The sequence below is a fragment of the Strix aluco genome, chromosome 13 (assembly GCF_031877795.1).
Source record: "Strix aluco isolate bStrAlu1 chromosome 13, bStrAlu1.hap1, whole genome shotgun sequence".
Taxonomy (NCBI): Eukaryota; Metazoa; Chordata; class Aves; order Strigiformes; family Strigidae; genus Strix; species Strix aluco.
The window spans coordinates 20960193-20982872 of NC_133943.1; the positions used below are offsets into that span (position 1 = coordinate 20960193).

At 57.4% G+C, this 22680-nt stretch overlaps 1 protein-coding gene and 1 pseudogene across 1 annotated transcript; both read right to left on the minus strand.

Moving 5' to 3' along the window:
• Nucleotides 1-6630: 6630 nt before the first annotated feature.
• LOC141929202 (protocadherin alpha-5 pseudogene) lies at nt 6631-10200 on the minus strand (annotated as a pseudogene).
• Nucleotides 10201-18640: 8440 nt separating this feature from the next.
• On the minus strand, nt 18641-22261 carry LOC141929203 (protocadherin alpha-2-like). The gene is made up of 2 exons (XM_074838384.1): nt 22219-22261; nt 18641-21948 (listed from the first exon to the last, which is right to left on the minus strand). The coding sequence occupies exons 1-2, from the start codon at nt 22259-22261 to the stop codon at nt 18641-18643; spliced, it is 3351 nt and encodes a 1116-aa protein (XP_074694485.1).
• Nucleotides 22262-22680: the final 419 nt, after the last annotated feature.

Here is a 22680-nt window from a genome sequence, read left to right on the forward strand (position 1 = left end):
CTGACAGGAACCGTACAGAGAACACCAAGGCACGAGGACATGCAGCGCTTCTGGAGGTCCTGAGAGGATCCCAGGCAAGCAGCACGGTGCGCCGGGTGTCTTCCCAAGGCTTTCTACTGCAATCCTCTATCCCAAGCCCTGGGAAACGGCATCTCCACAGCTGAGCACACATCCTCCAGTTCTTCCCCAGTGACACACTCCATGTTCTACACAGCATCTCCATTTCCTCAGGAAAGACTCTTCCCCACTCAAAGTCACCCTCCCCCTGATTGCCCCAAGCCCTACTCCGTGCCACTCGGAGGATCGCGGCCACAGTACCCACACATTTCTCCACCACAACACCAAGCCCCAGCACTAAAGCCCACACTGAGCATGACCCAGGCCTTCGCACGCCCTCACCTTCCCTCACGACTGGCACAAAGAACATCTGGAGGGATGCAAAGCCACACAGTGACTGGCAGGCTCTTCCCAGCTGCTGGAACTCCACCACGAATGCCTTGTGCCTCTTCAGCAATCTCAGATCGAAACACCACAGAGCTGCACAGCAGAGGTCTTAACGATTCTGTGATGGGAGTTGGGACAGCTTGTGCTGGGTTTGTGTGTGTGCCGGGTTTTTGGTAGCGGCAGAGGCTGCAACAGTGGTGGCCCCTTTCAGAAGCTTCTCGAAGCTCCCCTGGCTCCATGTTGACCAACTCTGCCTGAGCCAATTAGCGATGGTGGCTGTGCCTCTCTGATAACATATTTAAGGAAGGGAATGTGTGAGGAAGAGTTGTGAGAAGGACACCTGTGTGAACACCGAGGTCAGTGGAATAAAGGAGGAGGAAGGGGGGAGGTGTGCCAATGCAGAGACACCCCCCCTGTATCCCGGGGTGAGATGCAGGGCCCCCCCCTGCCACCCATGGAGGTCCATGGTGGAGCAGAGATCTGCCTTCAGCCTGGGAAGGACACCGATTTGCGGAGACAGACTCTACACTCAGAGAGTTACACAGCAGGTATGTTTACTCCGGCACCGGGGTGCAAGGGGATTTCTCCACAAAGCTTGCACCCCCCAGCACATTTTACCAAAAACTTATCGAGTGTGCATATACATATTCATTGATTACATAACACAAATATCCACATGCATGAGTGAGGCTGGGTTAGCTCTAGAGGCTGGTGTCAGCAGTTTATATTCTCTTTGCACCTGCATGTTGCCTCCTGGGGGGCGTCTCCAGGGTCTGTTGGAGGAAGGCTCACAGTCCTCCTCACCTTGTACTTTTGCTCGGAGCATGTGCAGATCCTCTCAGCCAATTTCTTGAATAACAAGAGTGTTTTCAGCCGGTTTACTCATTCGATCTTATCTAAAAGTACCAGTGTATCCATTTCTCCGTCCATATATGGCTATCTTATTCATTACCAAGACTAAACTAGTTAGAGCACATCTGCTTTCCAAGCACAAGAAGCATATTTTTGCCGAACATGGTAATTCTTGGTAAGTTTCCACAGAAAACTGCTTTGTTTTGATGAACACAGTAGTCCTTGGTGAGCTTCCACAGAGCACTCAGGGCAAGCAGGATTATTAAGCAATATTCAGAAATCATTATAAGTTACTATAAGTAAATACGTTGCAAAGAAGGTGAGCGTTTCCTTGTATCAACTCATGTTGGAGAAACTTTGCAGAACACTGTCTCCTGTGAGAGAAACACCACGCACGAGAAGGGGAATGTGAGGTTTCTGCCCTCTGAGGAGGGAGGAGCGGCGGACTGGCTGTAACCCCCCCATTCCCTGCCCCCTGTGCCACTGGCGGGGAGAAGGTAGAGAGCTCGGGATCAAAGCTGAGCCCAAGAAGAAGGGAGGGGGGCAAAAGGTGTTTTTTAAGATGTGTTAATACCTTTCACTGTCCCACTCTCTCTGTTAAGTGTTGTCATTGTTAGTGTTTGAATTCAAGTGATGGTTTTTCTTCCCCTAACGAGTCTGCCTTTTGCCTGTAACCATAATGGGTGAGTCACCCCTCTCTGTCTTTATCCCAATTCCTGAGCCTTTCACTTTATTTCCTCCTTCCCATTCCTGAGGGGGAAGGGCTGAGTGAACAGCTGCCTGGTGCTCAGTTTCCCTCTGGGCTCAAACCATGACACAGCTCTGATTCCAGTCCACACGGATTTCATTCTTCAGGACAACCACACCAAACGCTGAAGCACCAGCGCACCCACGATGTCAACTGGGTGGGGGAATTTGTACCACAGAAAACCAGAGCTGGGCTGCTGTGAAGGATTTGGCACCAACGTGCACATATCGGAGTTAAGCATGACAAGGGGACACACCATCTCTGCCGAGGCCGACTGTGCAAGTGCAGAAGGAGGGGAAATCAAGCACACACAGATTACACCCACCTCCTCCTCACACCCGCTTACAAATCCTGCCCAAGGAGGAGCAAGGAACCATCTCGGCAACATCAACGCATGTGGAAGCTGCTATGGATGCCCACCACTACACACGGACAGCGGGCTGAAGCGCTGCCCGCCCACAACACTCTTCTCAAAACCAGTGGGAAATGGTTCATCAGACAACGGCCATCACTCTGCATCTCATCTCCTCTTACCAGCACATTCCCTACGGCAACCACGTAGCAGCACGAGGGACTGTCTCTGGTGGAGATCTTCATAACCTCAAAGGACATTGTAGACATTTCAATACCATGTAACCTTCTCCAAATCCAGGAGGTCTCCAAGTCTGCACCTTAGAGCCTGGGAAAGGGTCTTGCAAAGGAACACTCTCTGCCCATCCTGCCTCATGCTTTCCTCCAGGCATCCTCCATTCCACAGTCTGCGACACGCATTCTCAACACAAGCACATCATCTCTCATTCTTGGTTTATGTCATGGCCCATGCTCTTCCCAAACATTTCCACTTCCATCAGGGAACTCTTCCCACTGCTCCAGGTCACCCTTCACATCAGGAGATGCCCAGGCCCTACTCACTGCCACTGACAAATTCACCTCCATGAACATGCCACTGTTTCCTTTCAGTCCAGCTTTTGTGGGCCCTTTCATCAATGATGGCACCACAGAAGTACATACAGCTGGTATCGCATGGACGGTGTCCAGCAGACTCTCCGCAGCTCACCCTTCGTGTTTGGCAATGCTTCAGTAATCTCAGATGGAAATCTTACAGGGGTATCTTACCAGGGGAAAAGAGGATGACAGCTGTGGGGTTGGCTTTAAGCCCTTATAAGGGAAATTTATTCGGGTTTGATGTGTTGGCAGGTAAAAAATGGTATTTACCACATGGTGGAGTGTGGAGGTTTGGAGGAAGAGGAACAGGGGTGACTCCTGTAAGAACTTTGCAGGTTGCTCCTTTACTGCCACAATCTAAAGTAACCCGTGTCTCTCAATATCCATTGCCAACTGCTGCCAAAGTGGTATTTTAGAGGTAATTACAGATCTTGAGAAAAGAGTGTTCATAAGTTGCACCCATTCCCCTTACAGTTCTCCAGTTTGGTCAGTCTGTAATCCAGATGGGCGGTGATGGCTAATGATTGACTACTGGAGATTGAGTAGTTACACCCCACCTTTAACAGCTGCTGTCCCAAATATAACATCACTACTAACAGCAATACAGACAGCAGCTCGCCCATGGATGGCTGCTGTAGAGGTTAAAGATGTTTTCTATGATTCCCCTAAGGGACGAGGATAAGCCCCAGTTTGCCTTTACTTGGGAAGGGACACAATACACCTTTAATTGCCTCCCACAGGATATAAACATTCCCCCACTACTGCTCAGAACGCTTTGGCCAAACTTCTCGACACGGTGGAGATGCCATTGGGTGTCCATATATATCTGTATACAGATGACATTTTGGTTGGTGGAGATAGTAAAGAACAGGTAGGGCAAGTGGCTGAAACCATCTGGGACCTGTTAACTAAGAAGGGACTAGATATTCTGCCCTCTAAATGTCAAGGTCCTGGGCAAGCAATTACATTTTAGGAGCTTGGTGGGTGGCTGGAGCAGTTGCAGTACCTGATGATACCCTATCAGCTATTGAAAAGGGGCAAATTCCAGGTAATAAGGCAGAATTACAGCACCTGCTAGGTACAGAATCACAGAATCGTCTAGTTTGGAAAAGACCTTGAAGATCATCTAGTCCAACCATTAGCCTAACATTGACAGTTCTCAACTACACCATATCCCTAAGTGCTATGTGAAACTGACTCTTAAATACCTCCAGGGATGGGGACTCCTCCACCTCCCTGGGCAGCCCATTCCAACACCTGACTACCCGTTCTGAAAAGAAATACTTCCTAATATCCAGTCTGAACCTTCCCTGGCGTACCTTGAGGCCATTACTTTGGGTTACTGGAGAAAGCATATACTGGGGTTGTCGGTGATTGCTCGTCCTTTATATGTTCTGCTTTGAAAAGAGAGAGTGGGACTGGACTCCACAACATACAGAGGCCCTGAGTATTTTAAAGGAGGAACTTAAGACCTGCCAGAAGTTGCGGCCCTTATACCCACAGGATCCGTTGAGGGTGGAGTGGGGATTTGCAGAACATGCCTCCTTTTGCGGTGTGTTTCCAAAGGGACCGTGGGGACCAGCTAGATCTTTGCTATTTTCTTCCACTTCATTTAAGGAAACAGCAGTTAAGGAAGCAGAGAGGTTGCGTACCATGCAGGATATTGTAGGGTATTTTCTTCTTTTAAGTTTGAGGGGTGGCCCAGGCCGCCACAGCATGCTTATTTAGAGGGAGATAGTCGGTTACTGCCATTAAGAGAGGGTCCAGTCAATATCTCCAAGCTGCAACAGCCTATAAACCCAGATTTGGGTTTGTTAGGCCAACCCTGTAAACCTTCCCCAGTCAAGGAGGCACCTGAACTGACTGCAGGTTCAGGGACACAAGGAGTGTGCTTTACTGAGGCCTCCACCTGCCGAGTGGGATTAAAATGGCAATATAAAGCAACAGCCTTGGAAACTGGTACAGTAAAAAGAACACAGAGGAGGGAGAACAGAGCGCGCAGGCGCGAGAGTTGCGTGCCCTCTTGCTGGTGGCAGAGAATGGTGCCGCTGTGATTTACACCAACGCCTGCGCAACTTATAAGGGTGCTACAGAGTGGATATGCTGTGGGTATCCGCTCGGGGGGAAGTGGGCCGAACAGAGGTTTGGAGGGCCAAGGACTGGCAGCAGTTGTTAGAAACAGGTCAGTCACAACCCCTAAAGGTGGGGTGGATAAAGGACCATGCAAGACATGGGACCCTCGCTGCAACATGGAAGCAACGGGTAGATCACTTGGCCCAAATTAGGGTAGTTGACAGTGATAAAGAAGATTTAGATCCGCTGGCTGAGGGGCTACATATTAAGCGAGGCCACTCAGGGAAATTAGATCTGTTATGGGTGTCGGTCCCGGGGACGGCCTGTGTCATGAGAACATGTGAAGCAGTTCTTAAGGCTTGTCCACAATGTCGAATGAGGCTTAAGGCTAATCACCCAAATCAAGCGCTGGCCCAGCATATCAAACAAGGCAAGGGGCCCTGGAGCACCTGGCAAGTTGGTTATATCGGTCCTTTGAAGACACCTCATGGAAGGAGATATATCTTGGTAGGAGTAGAGGTGGTGTCAGGATTAACTATGGCCACAGCTGTTAGCACAGCTACTGGAGACCAAACATTCTTCTGCGAGGATGGTTTAGTATGTTGCCCATTCCTCAATGAACTCAAAGTGACAACGGCTCACATTTCATGGCCACAGTGGTGAAACACTGGACACGAAGAGAAGGTACTATGTGCGTGATCAAACACACACAGATTACACCGGCCCCCTCAAACCATCCACTTACAAACCCCACCTGAGGAGGAGCAACGAACTGTCATGGCAACATCAATGGATTTAAAAGCTCCTATGGATGCCCATCACCACACAAGGACAGCAGGCTGAAGCGCTACCCTCCCACAACCCCTTTCTCAAAACAAGAAGGAAAAGGAAAAGGTCAATCACAGAATCACAAAATCATCCAGATTGGAAAAGACCCTTGGGATCATCGAGTTCAACCACCAGCCCTATTCTACAAAGTTCTCCCCTACACCACATCCCCCAGCATCTCATTTAAATGACATCTTGTCAAAGGACAATCATCCTTGAATGAAGTCAAAGTGACAACGGCTCACACTTCATGGCCACAGTGGTGAAACACTGGACACGAGGGCAAGGTATTAAGTGCGTGATCAAACACACACAGATTACACCGGCCCCCTCAACCCATCCACTTACAAATCCCACCTGAGGAGAAGCAACGAACCATCAATGGCTGTAGAAGCTGCTATGGATGCCCACCACTACACAAGGACAGCAGGCTGAAGCGCTACCCTCCCACAACCCCTTTCTCAAGACAAGAAGGAAAAGGTCAATCAGACAGCATTCAGAAGTCTGAACATCACCCCCCTTACCAACACATTCCTACGTCAGGCAGGCAGCAGCACAAGGCACTGCCTCTGCTGCAAGATCTTCATAACCTCAAGAGACTCTGTGGGCATTTCAGTACCACACACTATCCCAAGATCCAGAAGGCCTCCAACTGCAGAACCTTGGAGCCTGGGAAAGGATCCTGGGCAGGAACATTCTGTGCCCTTCCTGCCTCATGCTCTCCTCTGGGTATCCTCCATTCACCACTCAGGGACATACGTTCTCAAAACAAACACATCATCTCCCATTCTTGTCTTCTGATATGCAGAGGGAATCAAAGAATGAGATGAGAGATGAGGAGAGGGAACAACAGGAAACCAAAACTGATACCAGCCCACTCAGCACCGGTAAGAAGACAGTACAGAGTGCCTGGGGACCATCACCACCACAGCCGGCGTGTCCTGCACTCCTTCAGCAAGCTCGGGTGCAAATGCCACACACCAGCAAGCAAGAGCGGCCCCAAAGCCCACGTCGTGGCACCTCTCCCCACAAGCGGCAGTGACTTTACTGAATGGGACGACAACTGCCACCCACAACAGCAAAGCCCAGCGGACAACGGGAACTGCTGCTGCTGCTGGCGGCGGCAACACCTTCACTTCCCCCCCACCCCCTCAGCCCCAGCAAGAGCCCCGGGGCTGCGGGGAGGACGCGAGGGCAGAGGCAAAGGTGCCACCACCACCCTTCAGCCCCCGCCACGCACCCACCGCCCGCAGGCCCCGCGGGATGAGCCCGGCTCCCACCAGCGCCTGCCCACGGGACGCGCCAGAAGGGCGGCAGCGGGCAAGGGGCGTCGGGGGAAGGGCCGGCAGGCGACAGACGGACGGAGAGAGGGAGGGAGAGAGGGAGGGAGGGAAGGAGGGAGGGCCACTGACCGTGTCCAGCAGAGCGGGCGGCTCCGGCTGCGTCTCCTTCGCCGCGGGGCCGGGCGGCGGCGGGAAGTTGGGGCTGAAAACCATCAGGTCGCTCTTGCCCGCGCCGTCCGCCACGCACAGGCTCCGGCTCTGCCGCTGCGAGTACGACCAGCTCCCCACTTCGCTGGCGCACACCAGCGTCGCCGGCCCGGGCCCCGACAGCACGGCCGCCCGCGGCGCCCACCGCGACGCCCCGTACAGCACCACCGCCAGCAGGAACAGGCTCGACACCGCGCAGATGGCCACCACCAGCCACACGTTCGTCGCCGCCGCCGCCGCCGCCGCCGCCGCCGCCGGGCCGCCCTCCGCCGCCCGCAGCCCCGACCCCGACGAGGACGACGAGGACGAGCCCGCGGCCGCCAGCGCCGCCTCGGCGCCCTCCACCAGCGACACGCTCAGCGTGGCCGTGGCCGAGCGCGCCGGCTCCCCGTGGTCCCGCACCACGATCACCAGCCTCTGCCGCGGGCCGTCCGCCTCCTCCAGCGCCCGCGCCGTGCTCACCTCGCCGCTGTACAGCCCCACGCGGAACGGGCCCTTCCCCCGCGGCTCCCACAGCTCGTAGCGCAGCCACGCGTTGTAGCCCGAGTCCGCGTCCACCGCGCGGATCTTCGCCACCACCTGCCCCGCCGGCGCCCCCCACGCCGCCCACGCCCACCACGCCCCCGAGCCCGGCCCCGACGCCGCCGAGCCCGCGGCCCCGGGCCCCGGCCCGCCGCCGGCTGCCGGCAGCAGCGCCGGCGCGTTGTCGTTCTCGTCCACCACGAAGAGCTGCACCGTGGCGTTGCCGCACAGCGGCGGCTCCCCCGCGTCCACCGCCCGCACCTCGAACTGCAGCACCTGCACCTCCTCGTAGTCCAGCGGCTGCAGCGCCCACAGCCGCCCGCTCTCCGCGTCCACCGACACGTAGCTCGACGCCGCCCGCCACCCGCCGCCCGCCGCCGCGCCCCCGCCGCCGCCCTCCCACACCGAGTAGCTCACGCGCCCGTTGCCCGCCTCGTCCGGGTCCCGCGCCCACAGCCGCGCCAGCTCCGCGCCCGCCGCGTTGTTCTCCCGCGCCAGCACCGTGTACACGGCCTGCGCGAACGCCGGCGCGTTGTCGTTCACGTCCGACACCGGCACCCGCACCCCGCGCCTGGCGCGCAGCGGCGGCGCCCCGCCGTCCTCCGCCCGCACCTCCACCTCGTACTCCGACACCCGCTCCCGGTCCAGCGCCTCCCGCAGCACCAGCGAGTACGAGCCCGCGAACGTCGCCACCAGCCCGAACGGCGCCGCCGGCCACACCGCGCAGCGCACCCGCCCGTTCGCCCCCGAGTCCCGGTCCGACACGCTCAGCAGCGCCACCACCGTCCCCACCGGCGCGTCCTCCGCCACCGGCACCGACAGCGACGTCACCCACACCTCGGGCGCGTTGTCGTTCACGTCCAGCACCTCCAGCTCCACGCTGCAGTGCCCCGATAAGGGAGGGGAGCCTCTGTCTCTCGCTTCAATACGAAAATCAAATACGCTGACTTCTTCATAATCTAGCGCGCCCGTCAGACGGATCTCCCCCGTCTTCGCGTTGACAGCAATCACATCTCTTCCACTCAGGGGAATGAAGTTGGTCGCCGTGTAGGTCACCTCACTGTTAATTCCCTCGTCCGGATCCGTCGCGTTCACCCGCGCCACCAGCGTCCCCTCTGCAGCGCTCTCCGGCAGCTGCACTTTATACACCGACTGGTTGAACTGGGGCGCGTTGTCGTTGGCGTCCAGCACCGACACCACCAGCTCCATCGTGCCCGTCAGCGACGGCCGGCCCCCGTCACTCGCCGTCACCACCAGCCGGTGCACGGGCACCGTCTCGCGGTCCAGCGCTTTCGTTAGAACAAGATCAGGGATAATATTCCGGTCATTCGATTTTTGTAAATCCAGGGAGAAGTGCTCGCTGGGGCTGAGGGTGTAGGAGAGCTGCGCGTTGGCCCCGATATCCGCATCCGACGCGCCCTCCAGCGGGAACCGAGAGCCCGGCAGCGACGATTCCGCGATGCTGAGGTTTCTGCGGGCGGCGGGGAAGAGCGGGGCGTTGTCGTTGATGTCGGTGACCTCCAGCTCCACGTGGAAGACGCGCAGCGGCCGCTCCACCAGCACCTCCAGGCGCAGGGCGCACGGCGCGCTCTTCCCGCACAGCTCCTCCCGGTCCAGCCGCGAGCTCACCACCAGCGCCCCGCTCGCCCCGCTCACCTCCACGCTCGCCCGCCGGCCCTGCGCCACCAGCCGCAGCCGCCGCGCCTCCGCCTCGCCCGCCTCCAGGCCCAGGTCCTGCGCCAGCCGGCCCACCACCGTCCCGGCCTTGGCTTCCTCCGGCACCGAGTAGCGCACCTGCCCGCCGCCCAGCGCCCAGGCCGCCGCCAGCACCAGCACCCGCACCGCGGGCGCCCCGCACACGCCCATCGCCGCCGCCGCCGCCGGCACCGGAACCCGCCCGGGCCCCGCACGGCTCCCCGCCGCCGCCCGCACGCCCCGGCTCTCCTGCCCGCCCCGCGCCGCCCCCCCGCGCTCACAGCCGGGCTCTCCGCCGCACCGGGGCGGAGCCGCCCGAGCCGAGCCGCCGTTTCTGAGCCTGCAGCGACACCGTGTGCTGCTCCGCCGCCTCACGCGCTGCCCACGAGCGCCCGCGCCGCCGGCCCCGACCTGCTCAGCCCCTCTCCCGGCCCTGACCGCCCTTCTGCCCGCTCCTTCGCTCTTGCTTTCTCCTCCTGCAGCGCTCTCTGCTTGCACACAGCCCTCGCTCGCCCTCGCCCGCTTTCCTCTTGCCGCCTCCCGCTCCCTTTTCCTGACCGTTTCTTCCTTTCTCTTCCGACTCGGTTCGTCTCTTTCCACCATCGTCCCTCTCCTCCTTCTCTTCGCTCTTTCTTCTCTCCCGTCTTCCTCTTCTCTTCCTTCTCCTGCTCGGGCTTGCCCTGCCGCCCCCCGCTCTCTCCGCCCCTTGCCCTTCTCTTTCCACCCTTCTCTCTTCTTTCCCCCCGATCGCAGCTCACCAGCCGCCGCCTCCGCGGCCGAGACCAGCAGAGTCGCACCCATCGGCGCTAATGACGGGGCAGCAGCGCCGGAGCGCGGGATCGAGCCAAGGCCGAGGCTCTCAGGGACCAGCTCTGTTCAGCGCCGAGAGCTCAGGTCGGTGCGTGCCGCTCATCGCCTTTACGGTTCCATTCTCACTCCTCCGTGTCATCGTCCTTCCTTCCTTCCTGGCTTGCTTTTTACTTGCATAGTGTCGGTCCTTCCGTTCTTTTTCCTTTCCATGTGCATTTCCTTCTGACATTTTATTTTTCTTGCCCTTGTTCTCTCTTCCCCTTCTCTTTCCTTCTTTCCCCTGTTTCAGTTTTGCCTACCCTCCTCTTCTGTTTCCATCCTTGTCCCTTCTGTTCTTCTCTTTACTAAAATCTTTCCCAAATGTCTACACCATGCTCGCAATGAAGCATGGACATGTCCCGTGGAAAGAGCTCTCCTTCCTCTTCCTCACCACCCTTCACCAAGCCTTGCAGAGTGCCCCGCAGTACCGAGGATGCCGAGTTCCTCAACTCCATTCAGCATCTCGAGATAACATCAGTGCATGCTGGGAATCTTCCTCAATCATCTCTTCTTGCTTGATTGATTGCAAGGAGTCCTTCCTTTCCTTCCTTTTTATTTGCTCCTTTATGTTTCTTTCCTCCTTTCTCTTCTCTCTTCTTTCCTCTCTTCCTTTCTCTCTGCCTTTTTCGTTTTGCTCCGCTCTGACATATCTTTGTCTCTCCTTCTCTTCTGCTTCCATCCTTGTCTCTTCATTTCTTCTTTAACAAAACGTTTTTAAAAATAGCTGCACCACGCTCGCCATGAAGGAGGGACACGCCCTTTGGCAAGAGCTCTCGTTCCTCTTCCCTAGCACCTTCCTACGGTCCATGCACCTGCAACTTCCCCTCCCCTCGGCATGAAGGCCACACTCCTCAGCCTCCAGTCCTCTCCGGGACCCGGCAGATAACACAGCAAGGCAATCACATGGCAAAGAACAGCTCCGTGACATCCGAACACAATCCACCACCCTCTGAAACACAAGCCCAAGCCCCAGGTACATCAACATCCAATAAAACCAGAGTAAAACAGCGCAGGGGAGTCTCTCAGTTGGGAACTCAAACCCATCACAGCCCACCACGACAACCCTCCAGGAAGGCTCACAAAGCACGGGGCAACCACAGCTCCCCAGCACTCTTCATGTACCTTGGGGAAGAACTCTTCTTCCTCACTCATTTCCCACCTGTGCAATGACTGTCCAGCTCTTGCTTCCCCTTTCAGGAACTCAGGTACTGCCAGAACAACACGGCAAGAACCTCCGTACCCAGGGGCATTGGTCCCCATGGAGTGAGGTGTGAGTGACTTACCTTCTTCAGCAAATAAACATTTTCAGGGGATGGAAAATTGTTTTTTAAGGATATTTTCCCTTAACATTATCAGCGTTTCTGGGGAAGCTGGACAGGAGAAAATGGCTCATGTTCTGCAAAAAGTGGACAATGCCCAGTGCCCCTCATGCACTTCTGTCACAGGGGAAGCAGGAGGGACACCTCAAAGCTAAGGACGTTCTCTCAACGTCAACCTCAGCTCAGGAGACTCAAAAAGCCATTCCCCACACTGATGGACAACTGCCTGAAACTCTGCCACCCAACAGCTGCCAAAATTCAGCAGTCTGCATTTCATCCACGTTACCAATGTGAGAGAAGGAAAAAAAAAATGGATGGAAGTTTTTTGTGAGAGGAGAGAAGAAAAGCAAAGGATCCCATTCTTGCTCTATTGAAACACAAGTTTTGATAATATGTTCGATACAGACAACACTTGTTCCTCTCCGTAGCAGGACTAAGAGCAGACAGGTAACCAAGGAGAGGCTCAGAGAAGGCTGGCCAAATGTGATTGAAATTTGGAAAAGCTCCAGTTTGACCAACACCATTCCCCATCCAAGGGGAGGGCTCCAAGCTGAGTATGGCAGATGTCTGCTCATCTGACAGGAACCGTACAGAGAACACCAAGGCACGAGGACATGCAGCGCTTCTGGAGGTCCTGAGAGGATCCCAGGCAAGCAGCACGGTGCGCCGGGCGTCTTCCCAAGGCTTTCTACTGCAATCCTCTATCCCAAGCCCTGGGAAACGGCATCTCCACAGCTGAGCACACATCCTCCAGTTCTTCCCCAGTGACACACTCCATGTTCTACACAGCATCTCCATTTCCTCAGGAAAGACTCTTCCCCACTCAAAGTCACCCTCCCCCTGATTGCCCCAAGCCCTACTCCGTGCCACTCGGAGGATCGCGGCCACAGTACCCACACATTTCTCCACCACAACACCAAGCCCCAGCACTAAAGCCCACACTGAGCATGACCCAGGCCTTCGCACGTCCTCACCTTCCCTCACGACTGGCACAAAGAACATATGGAGGGATGCAAAGCCACACAGTGACTGGCAGGCTCTTCCCAGCTGCTGGAACTCCACCACGAATGCCTTGTGCCTCTTCAGCAATCTCAGATCGAAACACCACAGAGCTGCACAGCAGAGGTCTTAACGATTCTGTGATGGGAGTTGGGACAGCTTGTGCTGGGTTTGTGTGTGTGCCGGGTTTTTGGTAGCGGCAGAGGCTGCAACAGTGGTGGCCCCTGTGTGAAGCTTCTCGAAGCTCCCCTGGCTCCATGTTGACCAACTCTGGCTGAGCCAATTAGCGATGGTGGCTGTGCCTCTCTGATAACATATGTAAGGAAGGGAATGTGTGAGGAAGAGTTGTGAGAAGGACACCTGTGTGAACACCGAGGTCAGAGGAAGAAAGCAGGGGGAAGGGGGGAGGTGTGCCAATGCAGAGACACCCTCCCTGTATCCTGAGGTGAGATTCCGGAGCCCCCCCCCCGCCACCCATGGAGGTCCATGGTGGAAAAGAGATCTGCCTGTGGCCTGGGAAGGACTCATGTCAGAGAAACCTCACAGAACACTGTCTCCTGTGAGAGAAACACCACGCACGAGCAGGGGAATGTGAGGTTTCTGCCCTCTGAGGAGGGAGGAGCGGCGGACTGGCTGTAACCCCCCCATTCCCTGCCCCCTGTGCCACTGGCGGGGAGAAGGTAGAGAGGTGAGGAACAAAACTGAGCCCAAGAAGAAGGGAGGGGTGCAGAAGGTGTTTTTTAAGATGTGTTAATGCTTTTCACTGTCCCACTCTCTCTTGTTAAGTGTTGTCATTGTTAGTGTTTGAATTCAAGTGATGGTTTTTCTTCCCCTAACGACTCTGCCTTTTGCCTGTAACCATAATGGGTGAGTCAGCCCTCTCTGTCTTTATCCCAATTCCTGAGCCTTTCACTTTATTTCCTCCTTCCCATTCCTGAGGGGGAAGGGCTGAGTGAACAGCTGCCTGGTTCTCAGTTTTCCTCTGGGCTCAAATCATGACACAGCTCTGATCCCAGTCCCCACGGATTTCATACTTCAGGACAACCACACCAAACGCTGAAGCACCAGCGCACCCACGATGTCAACTGGGTGGGGGAATTTGTACCACAGAAAACCAGAGCTGGGCTGCTGTGAAGGATTTGGCACCAACGTGCACATATCGGAGTTAAGCATGACAAGGGGACACACCATCTCTGCCGAGGCCGACTGTGCAAGTGCAGAAGGAGGGGAAATCAAGCACACACAGATTACACCCACCTCCTCCTCACACCCGCTTACAAATCCTGCCCAAGGAGGAGCAAGGAACCATCACGGCAACATCAACACATGTGGAAGCTGCTATGGATGCCCACCACTACACAAGGACAGCGGGCTGAAGCGCTGCCCGCCCACAACACTCTTCTCAAAACCAGCGGGAAATGGTTCATCAGACAATGTCCATCACTCTGCATCTCATCTCCTCTTACCAGCACATTCCCTACGGCAACCACGTAGCAGCACGAGGGACTGTCTCTGGTGGCAGATCTGCACAAAACATCATGAGCATTTCAATACCACACACTATCTCAAGATCCAGAAGGCATCAGAGGGTCCTGAAAGAACTGGCAGATGAAGCTGCTAAGTCCCTACCCCTCATATTTAAAAAGTCCTGGCAGACTGATGAAGTTCCCAGTGACTGCAAAAGGGGAAACATAACCCCATTTTTAAAAAGGGAAAAAAGGAAGACCTGGGGAACTACAATCTCACCTCTGTGCCCAGCAATATCACGGAGCAGATCCTCCTGGAAACTATGCCAAGGCACACGGAAAACAGAGGTGATTGGTGACAGCCAATGTGGCTTCACTAACGGCAATCACACTTCACAGATTTGGTGGCTTCTATGACAAGGTTACAGCATTGGTGGAGAAGGGAAGATGACTGACATCAGCTACCTGGACTTGTGCAATGCATTTGATACTGTCTTGCACAACATCCTTGTCTCTAAAATGGAGAGACATGGATTTGACGGGTGGACTCTTTGGTGGATAAGGAATTGGCTGGATGGTCACACTCAAAGTGTTGTGATCAACAGCTCCATGTCTGGGTGCAGATCAGTGACGAGTCGTGTCCCTCAAGGGGCCCTATCGGGACCACTATTATTTAACACCTTTGTTGGGGATGTGGACAGCAGGATTGAGTGCCCCCTCAGCAAGTTTGCCCACGACACCAAGCTGAGTGGTGTGGTCGATACTCTAGCGGGAAGGGATGTGCCATCCAGAGGAACCTGGACAGGACTGAGAGGTGGGCCCGTGCAGGCCTCACAGAGTTCAACAAGGCCAAGTGCAAGGGCCTGCACATGGGTTGGGGCAATCCCAAACATGGACACAGGCCTGGCAATGAGTGCATTGAGAGCAGCCCTGCAGAGATGGACTCTGTGCTACTGGCAGATGAAAAACTGAATATGAGCTGGTAATGTGCACTCCCAGCCCAGAAAGCAAATCATGGCCTGGGCTGCATCAAAAGAATTGTGGCTAGCAGGTTGAGGGAGGGAATTTTTGCCCTTTACATGGCTCTCATGACACCCCACCTGGATTGATGGGTTTTGCTCTGGGGCACACAGCACAACAAAGGCATGGACGGGTCAGAGGAGGGACACAAAGATGATCAGGGGGCTGGAGCACCTCCCCTATGAGGACAGGCTGAGAGAGTTGGGGTTGCTCAGCCGGGAGAAGGAAAGGCTCAGAGGAGACCTCAGAGTGGCCGGTCAGTACTTAAATGGGACCTACAGGAAAGATGGGGAGAGACTCTTTATCATGGAATGTAGGGATAGGACGAGGGCTAACGGTTCTAAACTGAAAGAGAGAAGTTTCAGATTAGATGCAAGGAAGAAATTCTCTGCTGTGAGGGTGCTGAGGATCTGCAACATGTTGCCCAGAGAAGATATGCATGGACCGTCCGTGGAAGTGTTCAAGGCCAGACTGGAGGAAGCTTTGAGCAGCCTGGTCTACTGGAAGATGTGCCCACTCACTGCAGAGGGGGCTGGAACTAGATCATTTTTAAGACCCCTCCAACTCAATCCATTCCATGATTCTGTGATCATGGCAGCTTCAACAGCTGGGAAAGCTGCTATAGATGCCCATCACTACACAAGAACAGCAGACTGAAGCACAATGCTCCCACAACACCCTCCCAAAATGGGAGCAAAAAGGTCACTCAGTTTTCAGCAGTCTTCGTCTCACCCCTCACACCAACACAAGGCCTACATCAGGCAGGCAGCAATGCAAGGGACTGTCTCTGGTGGCAGATCTGCACACAACATCATGAGCATTTCAATACCACACACTATCTCAAGATCCAGAAGGCCTCCAACTCCAGAGCAACTGCCACAATACTCAGACCTTGCTCAACACCAACAGCATGCCCAGCTCTCAAGCCTGCTCAGAGCATGACCCAGGCTTTGCACATCCTCACTTACCACCATGACCGGCACAAAGAACAGATGGAGGGATGCAAAGCCACACAGCATCTGGCAGGCTCTTCCCAGATGCTTCAACTTCACCGTTCACTAATGCTTTGTGCCTTTTCAGCAATCTCAGATGGAAACACCACAGAGCTGCACATCACAGTTCTTAAAGGGTCTGTGCTTAGAGCTGTGACAGTCTGATCCCAGGCCACATGGATTTTGTTCTTGCAGAAGAACACATATAATGCCAAATCCAAGTGGTCTCATGATGTCAACGGGGTGAGAGAATTTCTATGATAGAAAACTAGAGCTTGATGCTGTGCTGGGCTTGGTGTGTACGTGCACATCTCTGAATGAGTTAATAATGGCAAGACAACACAACAGCTCCACTGCAGCCACCTGGATTTCACCCACCTCCTCATGTGTCCTTACAAATCCTGCCTGATGAGGTTGCCATCATGGCAACACCAACGGCTGTGCAAGCTCCTCTAGATGCCCACCACAACACAAGGACAGCAGATGGAAGCACTACCCTCCCACAACGCCTTTCCCAAAACCGCAGTGAAGATGTTCATCAGACAGTATTCAGCAGGCTGCATGTCACCCCCCCTTACCCTCACATTGCCTACAGCAGGCAGCACCAGCACAAGGGACTGTCAGCGGCGCGAGATACTCATAACCTCAAAAGACACTGTGGGCATTTCAGTCCCACACACTAACTCCAGATCTAACAGGCCTCATAGTCCAGACCCTTGGAGCCTGGGAGTCGATCCCGGGCAGGAACACTCTGTGCCCAACCTGCCTCAAGCTTTCCTCTGGGCATCCTCCACTCCCCACTCTGGGACACGTGTTCTCAAGACAAGCACATCAGCTCCCATAACCGCCTTCTTATGACATGGCCCATGGTCTTCCCAAGGATTTCCAGTTCCTGCAGACAAGTCCTCCCTGCAGACAAGTCCTCCCACTCCTCAAGGTCACCCTTCACATCAGGCAACGGCCAGGCCCTGCTCAGTGCCACATTCACCTCTGTGACGTGTCACAGTCTCCTTTCACACCTCAAGGCTCAAGTCGACCTCCCATCCGTGAGAGCACGATAAAAAACCACACAGAGCTATCACATACACGGTGCCAGCAGACTCTCTGCTCCTGAACTGTCATGTCTGGCCACGCTTCAACTATCTCAGATGGAAATGTTGCAGACCTGACAGCAATACTCTTTCTAAAGCAGATGTGGAGACAGTTCTGAACGGCAATGGCATTGAAATCATCTGTGAGAGAACAACCCAAGTGTTGATGATCACCCCTCTGTAATGGATGCTATTGACTTGTGTAGAGAATTCTGTGTAGGTTTTGTTTTGGTGGGTTGGTTTGGTTGACTTTTGCTTGTTTTTCCAAAAAGATTTCCAGGACTTCTATTGTAAAGGTGTGGCTGCTGATGCAAATTTTGAAAGAACAACATAACAGGGCAGCGTACATCACTCCACTTCTCTGGCCAGGAACGCAAGTCCACAGCCTGGGAGACGAGGGGAGCAAGAACAGAAAAATTCCATTTCCAACACCTACCTTGGAGGAGACTCCTCTGCCTGAATAACTGATATGACTAAGTGCAGCTGACACATGCTTGGGGAAAAAAAAGTCCATATCGCCTCCCTACTTTCTTAAAGACTCTGGTGAGACAAGTGAAATGGAGGAAATGCACCAACAGGAGAAAAATCCCCGAAGTCCCAATTGTCATCTTGCACCACGTCTCTTCAAAGGACAATCATCCTTGAATGAAGTCAAAGTGACAACGGCTCACACTTCATGGCCACAGTGGTGAAACACTGGACACGAGGACAAGGTATGAAGTGCGTGATCAAACACACACAGATTACACCGGCCCCCTCAACCCATCCACTTACAAATCCCACCTGAGGAGAAGCAACGAACCATCAATGGCTGTAGAAGCTGCTATGGATGCCCACCACTACACAAGGACAGCAGGCTGAAGCGCTACCCTCCCACAACCCCTTTCTCAAGACAAGAAGGAAAAGGTCAATCAGACAGGATTCAGAAGTCTGAACATCACCCCCCTTACCAACACATTCCTACGTCAGGCAGGCAGCAGCACAAGGCACTGCCTCTGCTGCAAGATCTTCATAACCTCAAGAGACTGTGTGGGCATTTCAGTACCACACACTATACCAAGATCAAGAAGGCCTCCAACTGCAGAACCTTGGAGCCTGGGAAAGGATCCTGGGCAGGAACATTCTGTGCCCTTCCTGCCTCATGCTCTCCTCTGGGTATCCTCCATTCACCACTCAGGGACATACGTTCTCAAAACAAACACATCATCTCCCATTCTTGTCTTCTTCTGATATGCAGAGGGAATCAAAGAATGAGATGAGAGATGAGGAGAGGGAACAACAGGAAACCAAAACTGATACCAGCCCACTCAGCACCGGTAAGAAGACAGTACAGAGTGCCTGGGGACCATCACCACCACAGCCGGCGTGTCCTGCACTCCTTCAGCAAGCTCGGGTGCAAATGCCACACACCAGCAAGCAAGAGCGGCCCCAAAGCCCACGTCGTGGCACCTCTCCCCGCAAGCGGCAGTGACTTGACTGAACGGGACGACAACTGCCACCCACAACAGCAAAGCCCAGCGGAGGACGGGAACTGCTGCTGCTGGCGGCAGCAACACCTTCACTTCCCCCCCACCACCGCAGCCCCAGCAAGAGCCCCGGGGCTGCGGGGAGGACGTGAGGGCAGAGGCAAAGGTGCCACAACCACCCTTCAGCCCCCGCCACGCACCCACCGCCCGCAGGCCCCGCGGGATGAGCCCGGCTCCCACCAGCGCCTGCCCACGGGACGCGCCAGAAGGGCGGCAGCGGGCAAGGGGCGTCGGGGGAAGGGCCGGCAGGCGACAGAGGGACGGAGAGAGGGAGGGAGAGAGGGAGGGAGGGAAGGAGGGAGGGCCACTGACCGTGTCCAGCAGAGCGGGCGGCTCCGGCTGCGTCTCCTTCGCCGCGGGGCCGGGCGGCGGCGGGAAGTTGGGGCTGAAAACCATCAGGTCGCTCTTGCCCGCGCCGTCCGCCACGCACAGGCTCCGGCTCTGCCGCTGCGAGTACGACCAGCTCCCCACTTCGCTGGCGCACACCAGCGTCGCCGGCCCGGGCCCCGACAGCACGGCCGCCCGCGGCGCCCACCGCGACGCCCCGTACAGCACCACGGCCAGCAGGAACAGGCTCGACACCGCGCAGATGGCCACCACCAGCCACACGTTCGTCGCCGCCGCCGCCGCCGCCGCCGCCGCCGGGCCGCCCTCCGCCGCCCGCAGCCCCGACCCCGACGAGGACGACGAGGACGAGCCCGCGGCCGCCAGCGCCGCCTCGGCGCCCTCCACCAGCGACACGCTCAGCGTGGCCGTGGCCGAGCGCGCCGGCTCCCCGTGGTCCCGCACCACGATCACCAGCCTCTGCCGCGGGCCGTCCGCCTCCTCCAGCGCCCGCGCCGTGCTCACCTCGCCGCTGTACAGCCCCACGCGGAACGGGCCCTTCCCCCGCGGCTCCCACAGCTCGTAGCGCAGCCACGCGTTGTAGCCCGAGTCCGCGTCCACCGCGCGGATCTTCGCCACCACCTGCCCCGCCGGCGCCCCCCACGCCGCCCACGCCCACCACGCCCCCGAGCCCGGCCCCGACGCCGCCGAGCCCGCGGCCCCGGGCCCCGGCCCGCCGCCGGCTGCCGGCAGCAGCGCCGGCGCGTTGTCGTTCTCGTCCACCACGAAGAGCTGCACCGTGGCGTTGCCGCACAGCGGCGGCTCCCCCGCGTCCACCGCCCGCACCTCGAACTGCAGCACCTGCACCTCCTCGTAGTCCAGCGGCTGCAGCGCCCACAGCCGCCCGCTCTCCGCGTCCACCGACACGTAGCTCGACGCCGCCCGCCACCCGCCGCCCGCCGCCGCGCCCCCGCCGCCGCCCTCCCACACCGAGTAGCTCACGCGCCCGTTGCCCGCCTCGTCCGGGTCCCGCGCCCACAGCCGCGCCAGCTCCGCGCCCGCCGCGTTGTTCTCCCGCGCCAGCACCGTGTACACGGCCTGCGCGAACGCCGGCGCGTTGTCGTTCACGTCCGACACCGGCACCCGCACCCCGCGCCTGGCGCGCAGCGGCGGCGCCCCGCCGTCCTCCGCCCGCACCTCCACCTCGTACTCCGACACCCGCTCCCGGTCCAGCGCCTCCCGCAGCACCAGCGAGTACGAGCCCGCGAACGTCGCCACCAGCCCGAACGGCGCCGCCGGCCACACCGCGCAGCGCACCCGCCCGTTCGCCCCCGAGTCCCGGTCCGACACGCTCAGCAGCGCCACCACCGTCCCCACCGGCGCGTCCTCCGCCACCGGCACCGACAGCGACGTCACCCACACCTCGGGCGCGTTGTCGTTCACGTCCAGCACCTCCAGCTCCACGCTGCAGTGCCCCGATAAGGGAGGGGAGCCTCTGTCTTTCGCCTTAACGTGCAGTTCGTAGAAATTCACCGTCTCAAAATCCAGCGCGCCCGTCAGACGGATCTCCCCGCTTTTCGCATCGATGCTAAATACGTCTGAGGCCGAGGGAGGAACAAAGGTATCAATTTCGTAAATCACTTCTCCATATATTCCCAAATCCGTGTCCGTCGCGTTCACCCGCGCCACCAGCGTCCCCTCTGCAGCGCTCTCCGGCAGCTGCACTTTATACACCGACTGGTTGAACAGGGGCGCGTTGTCGTTCACGTCCAGCACCGACACCACCAGCTCCATCGTCCCCGTCAGCGACGGCCGGCCCCCGTCACTCGCCGTCAACACCAGCCGGTGCACGGGCACCGTCTCGCGGTCCAGCGCTTTCGCGAGCACCAGAAACAGGGTTTTCCGATTTTCATCAGCGGTTTTAACATCGAGCGTAAAGTGCTCGCTGGGGCTGAGGGTGTAGGAGAGCTGCGCGTTGGCCCCGATATCCGCATCCGACGCGCCCTCCAGCGGGAACCGAGAGCCCGGCAGCGTGGTGAATTCCGCGATGCTGAGGTTTTTGCGGGCGGCGGGGAAGAGCGGGGCGTTGTCGTTGATGTCGGTGACCTCCAGCTCCACGTGGAAGACGCGCAGCGGCCGCTCCACCAGCACCTCCAGGCGCAGGGCGCACGGCGCGCTCTTCCCGCACAGCTCCTCCCGGTCCAGCCGCGAGCTCACCACCAGCGCCCCGCTCGCCCCGCTCACCTCCACGCTCGCCCGCCGGCCCTGCGCCACCAGCCGCAGCCGCCGCGCCTCCGCCTCGCCCGCCTCCAGGCCCAGGTCCTGCGCCAGCCGGCCCACCACCGTCCCGGCCTTGGCTTCCTCCGGCACCGAGTAGCGCACCTGCCCGCCGCCCAGCGCCCAGGCCGCCGCCAGCACCAGCACCCGCACCGCGGGGCCCCCGCACACGCCCATGGCCGCCGCCGGCACCGGAACCCGCCCGGGCCCCGCACGGCTCCCCGCCGCCGCCCGCACGCCCCGGCTCTCCTGCCCGCCCCGCGCCGCCCCCCCGCGCTCACAGCCGGGCTCTCCGCCGCACCGGGGCGGAGCCGCCCGAGCCGAGCCGCCGTTTCTGAGCCTGCAGCGACACCGTGTGCTGCTCCGCCGCCTCACGCGCTGCCCACGAGCGCCCGCGCCGCCGGCCCCGACCTGCTCAGCCCCTCTCCCGGCCCTGACCGCCCTTCTGCCCGCTCCTTCGCTCTTGCTTTCTCCTCCTGCAGCGCTCTCTGCTTGCACACAGCCCTCGCTCGCCCTCGCCCGCTTTCCTCTTGCCGCCTCCCGCTCCCTTTTCCTGACCGTTTCTTCCTTTCTCTTCCGACTCGGTTCGTCTCTTTCCACGACCGTCCCTCTCCTCCTTCTCTTCGCTCTTTCTTCTCTCCCGTCTTCCTCTTCTCTTCCTTCTCCTGCTCGGGCTTGCCCTGCCGCCCCCCGCTCTCTCCGCCCCTTGCCCTTCTCTTTCCACCCTTCTCTCTTCTTTCCCCCCGATCGCAGCTCACCAGCCGCCGCCTCCGCGGCCGAGACCAGCAGAGTCGCACCCATCGGCGCTAATGACGGGGCAGCAGCGCCGGAGCGCGGGATCGAGCCAAGGCCGAGGCTCTCAGGGACCAGCTCTGTTCAGCGCCGAGAGCTCAGGTCGGTGCGTGCCGCTCATCGCCTTTACGGTTCCATTCTCACTCCTCCGTGTCATCGTCCTTCCTTCCTTCCTGGCTTGCTTTTTACTTGCATAGTGTCGGTCCTTCCGTTCTTTTTCCTTTCCATGTGCATTTCCTTCTGACATTTTATTTTTCTCGCCCTTGTTCTCTCTTTCCTTCTTTCCCCTGTTTCAGTTTTGCCTACCCTCCTCTTCTGTTTCCATCCTTGTCTCCTCTGTTCTTCTTATTTATCAAAATCTTTCCCAAATGTCTACACCATGCTCGCAATGAAGCATGGACATGTCCCGTGGAAAGAGCTCTCCTTCC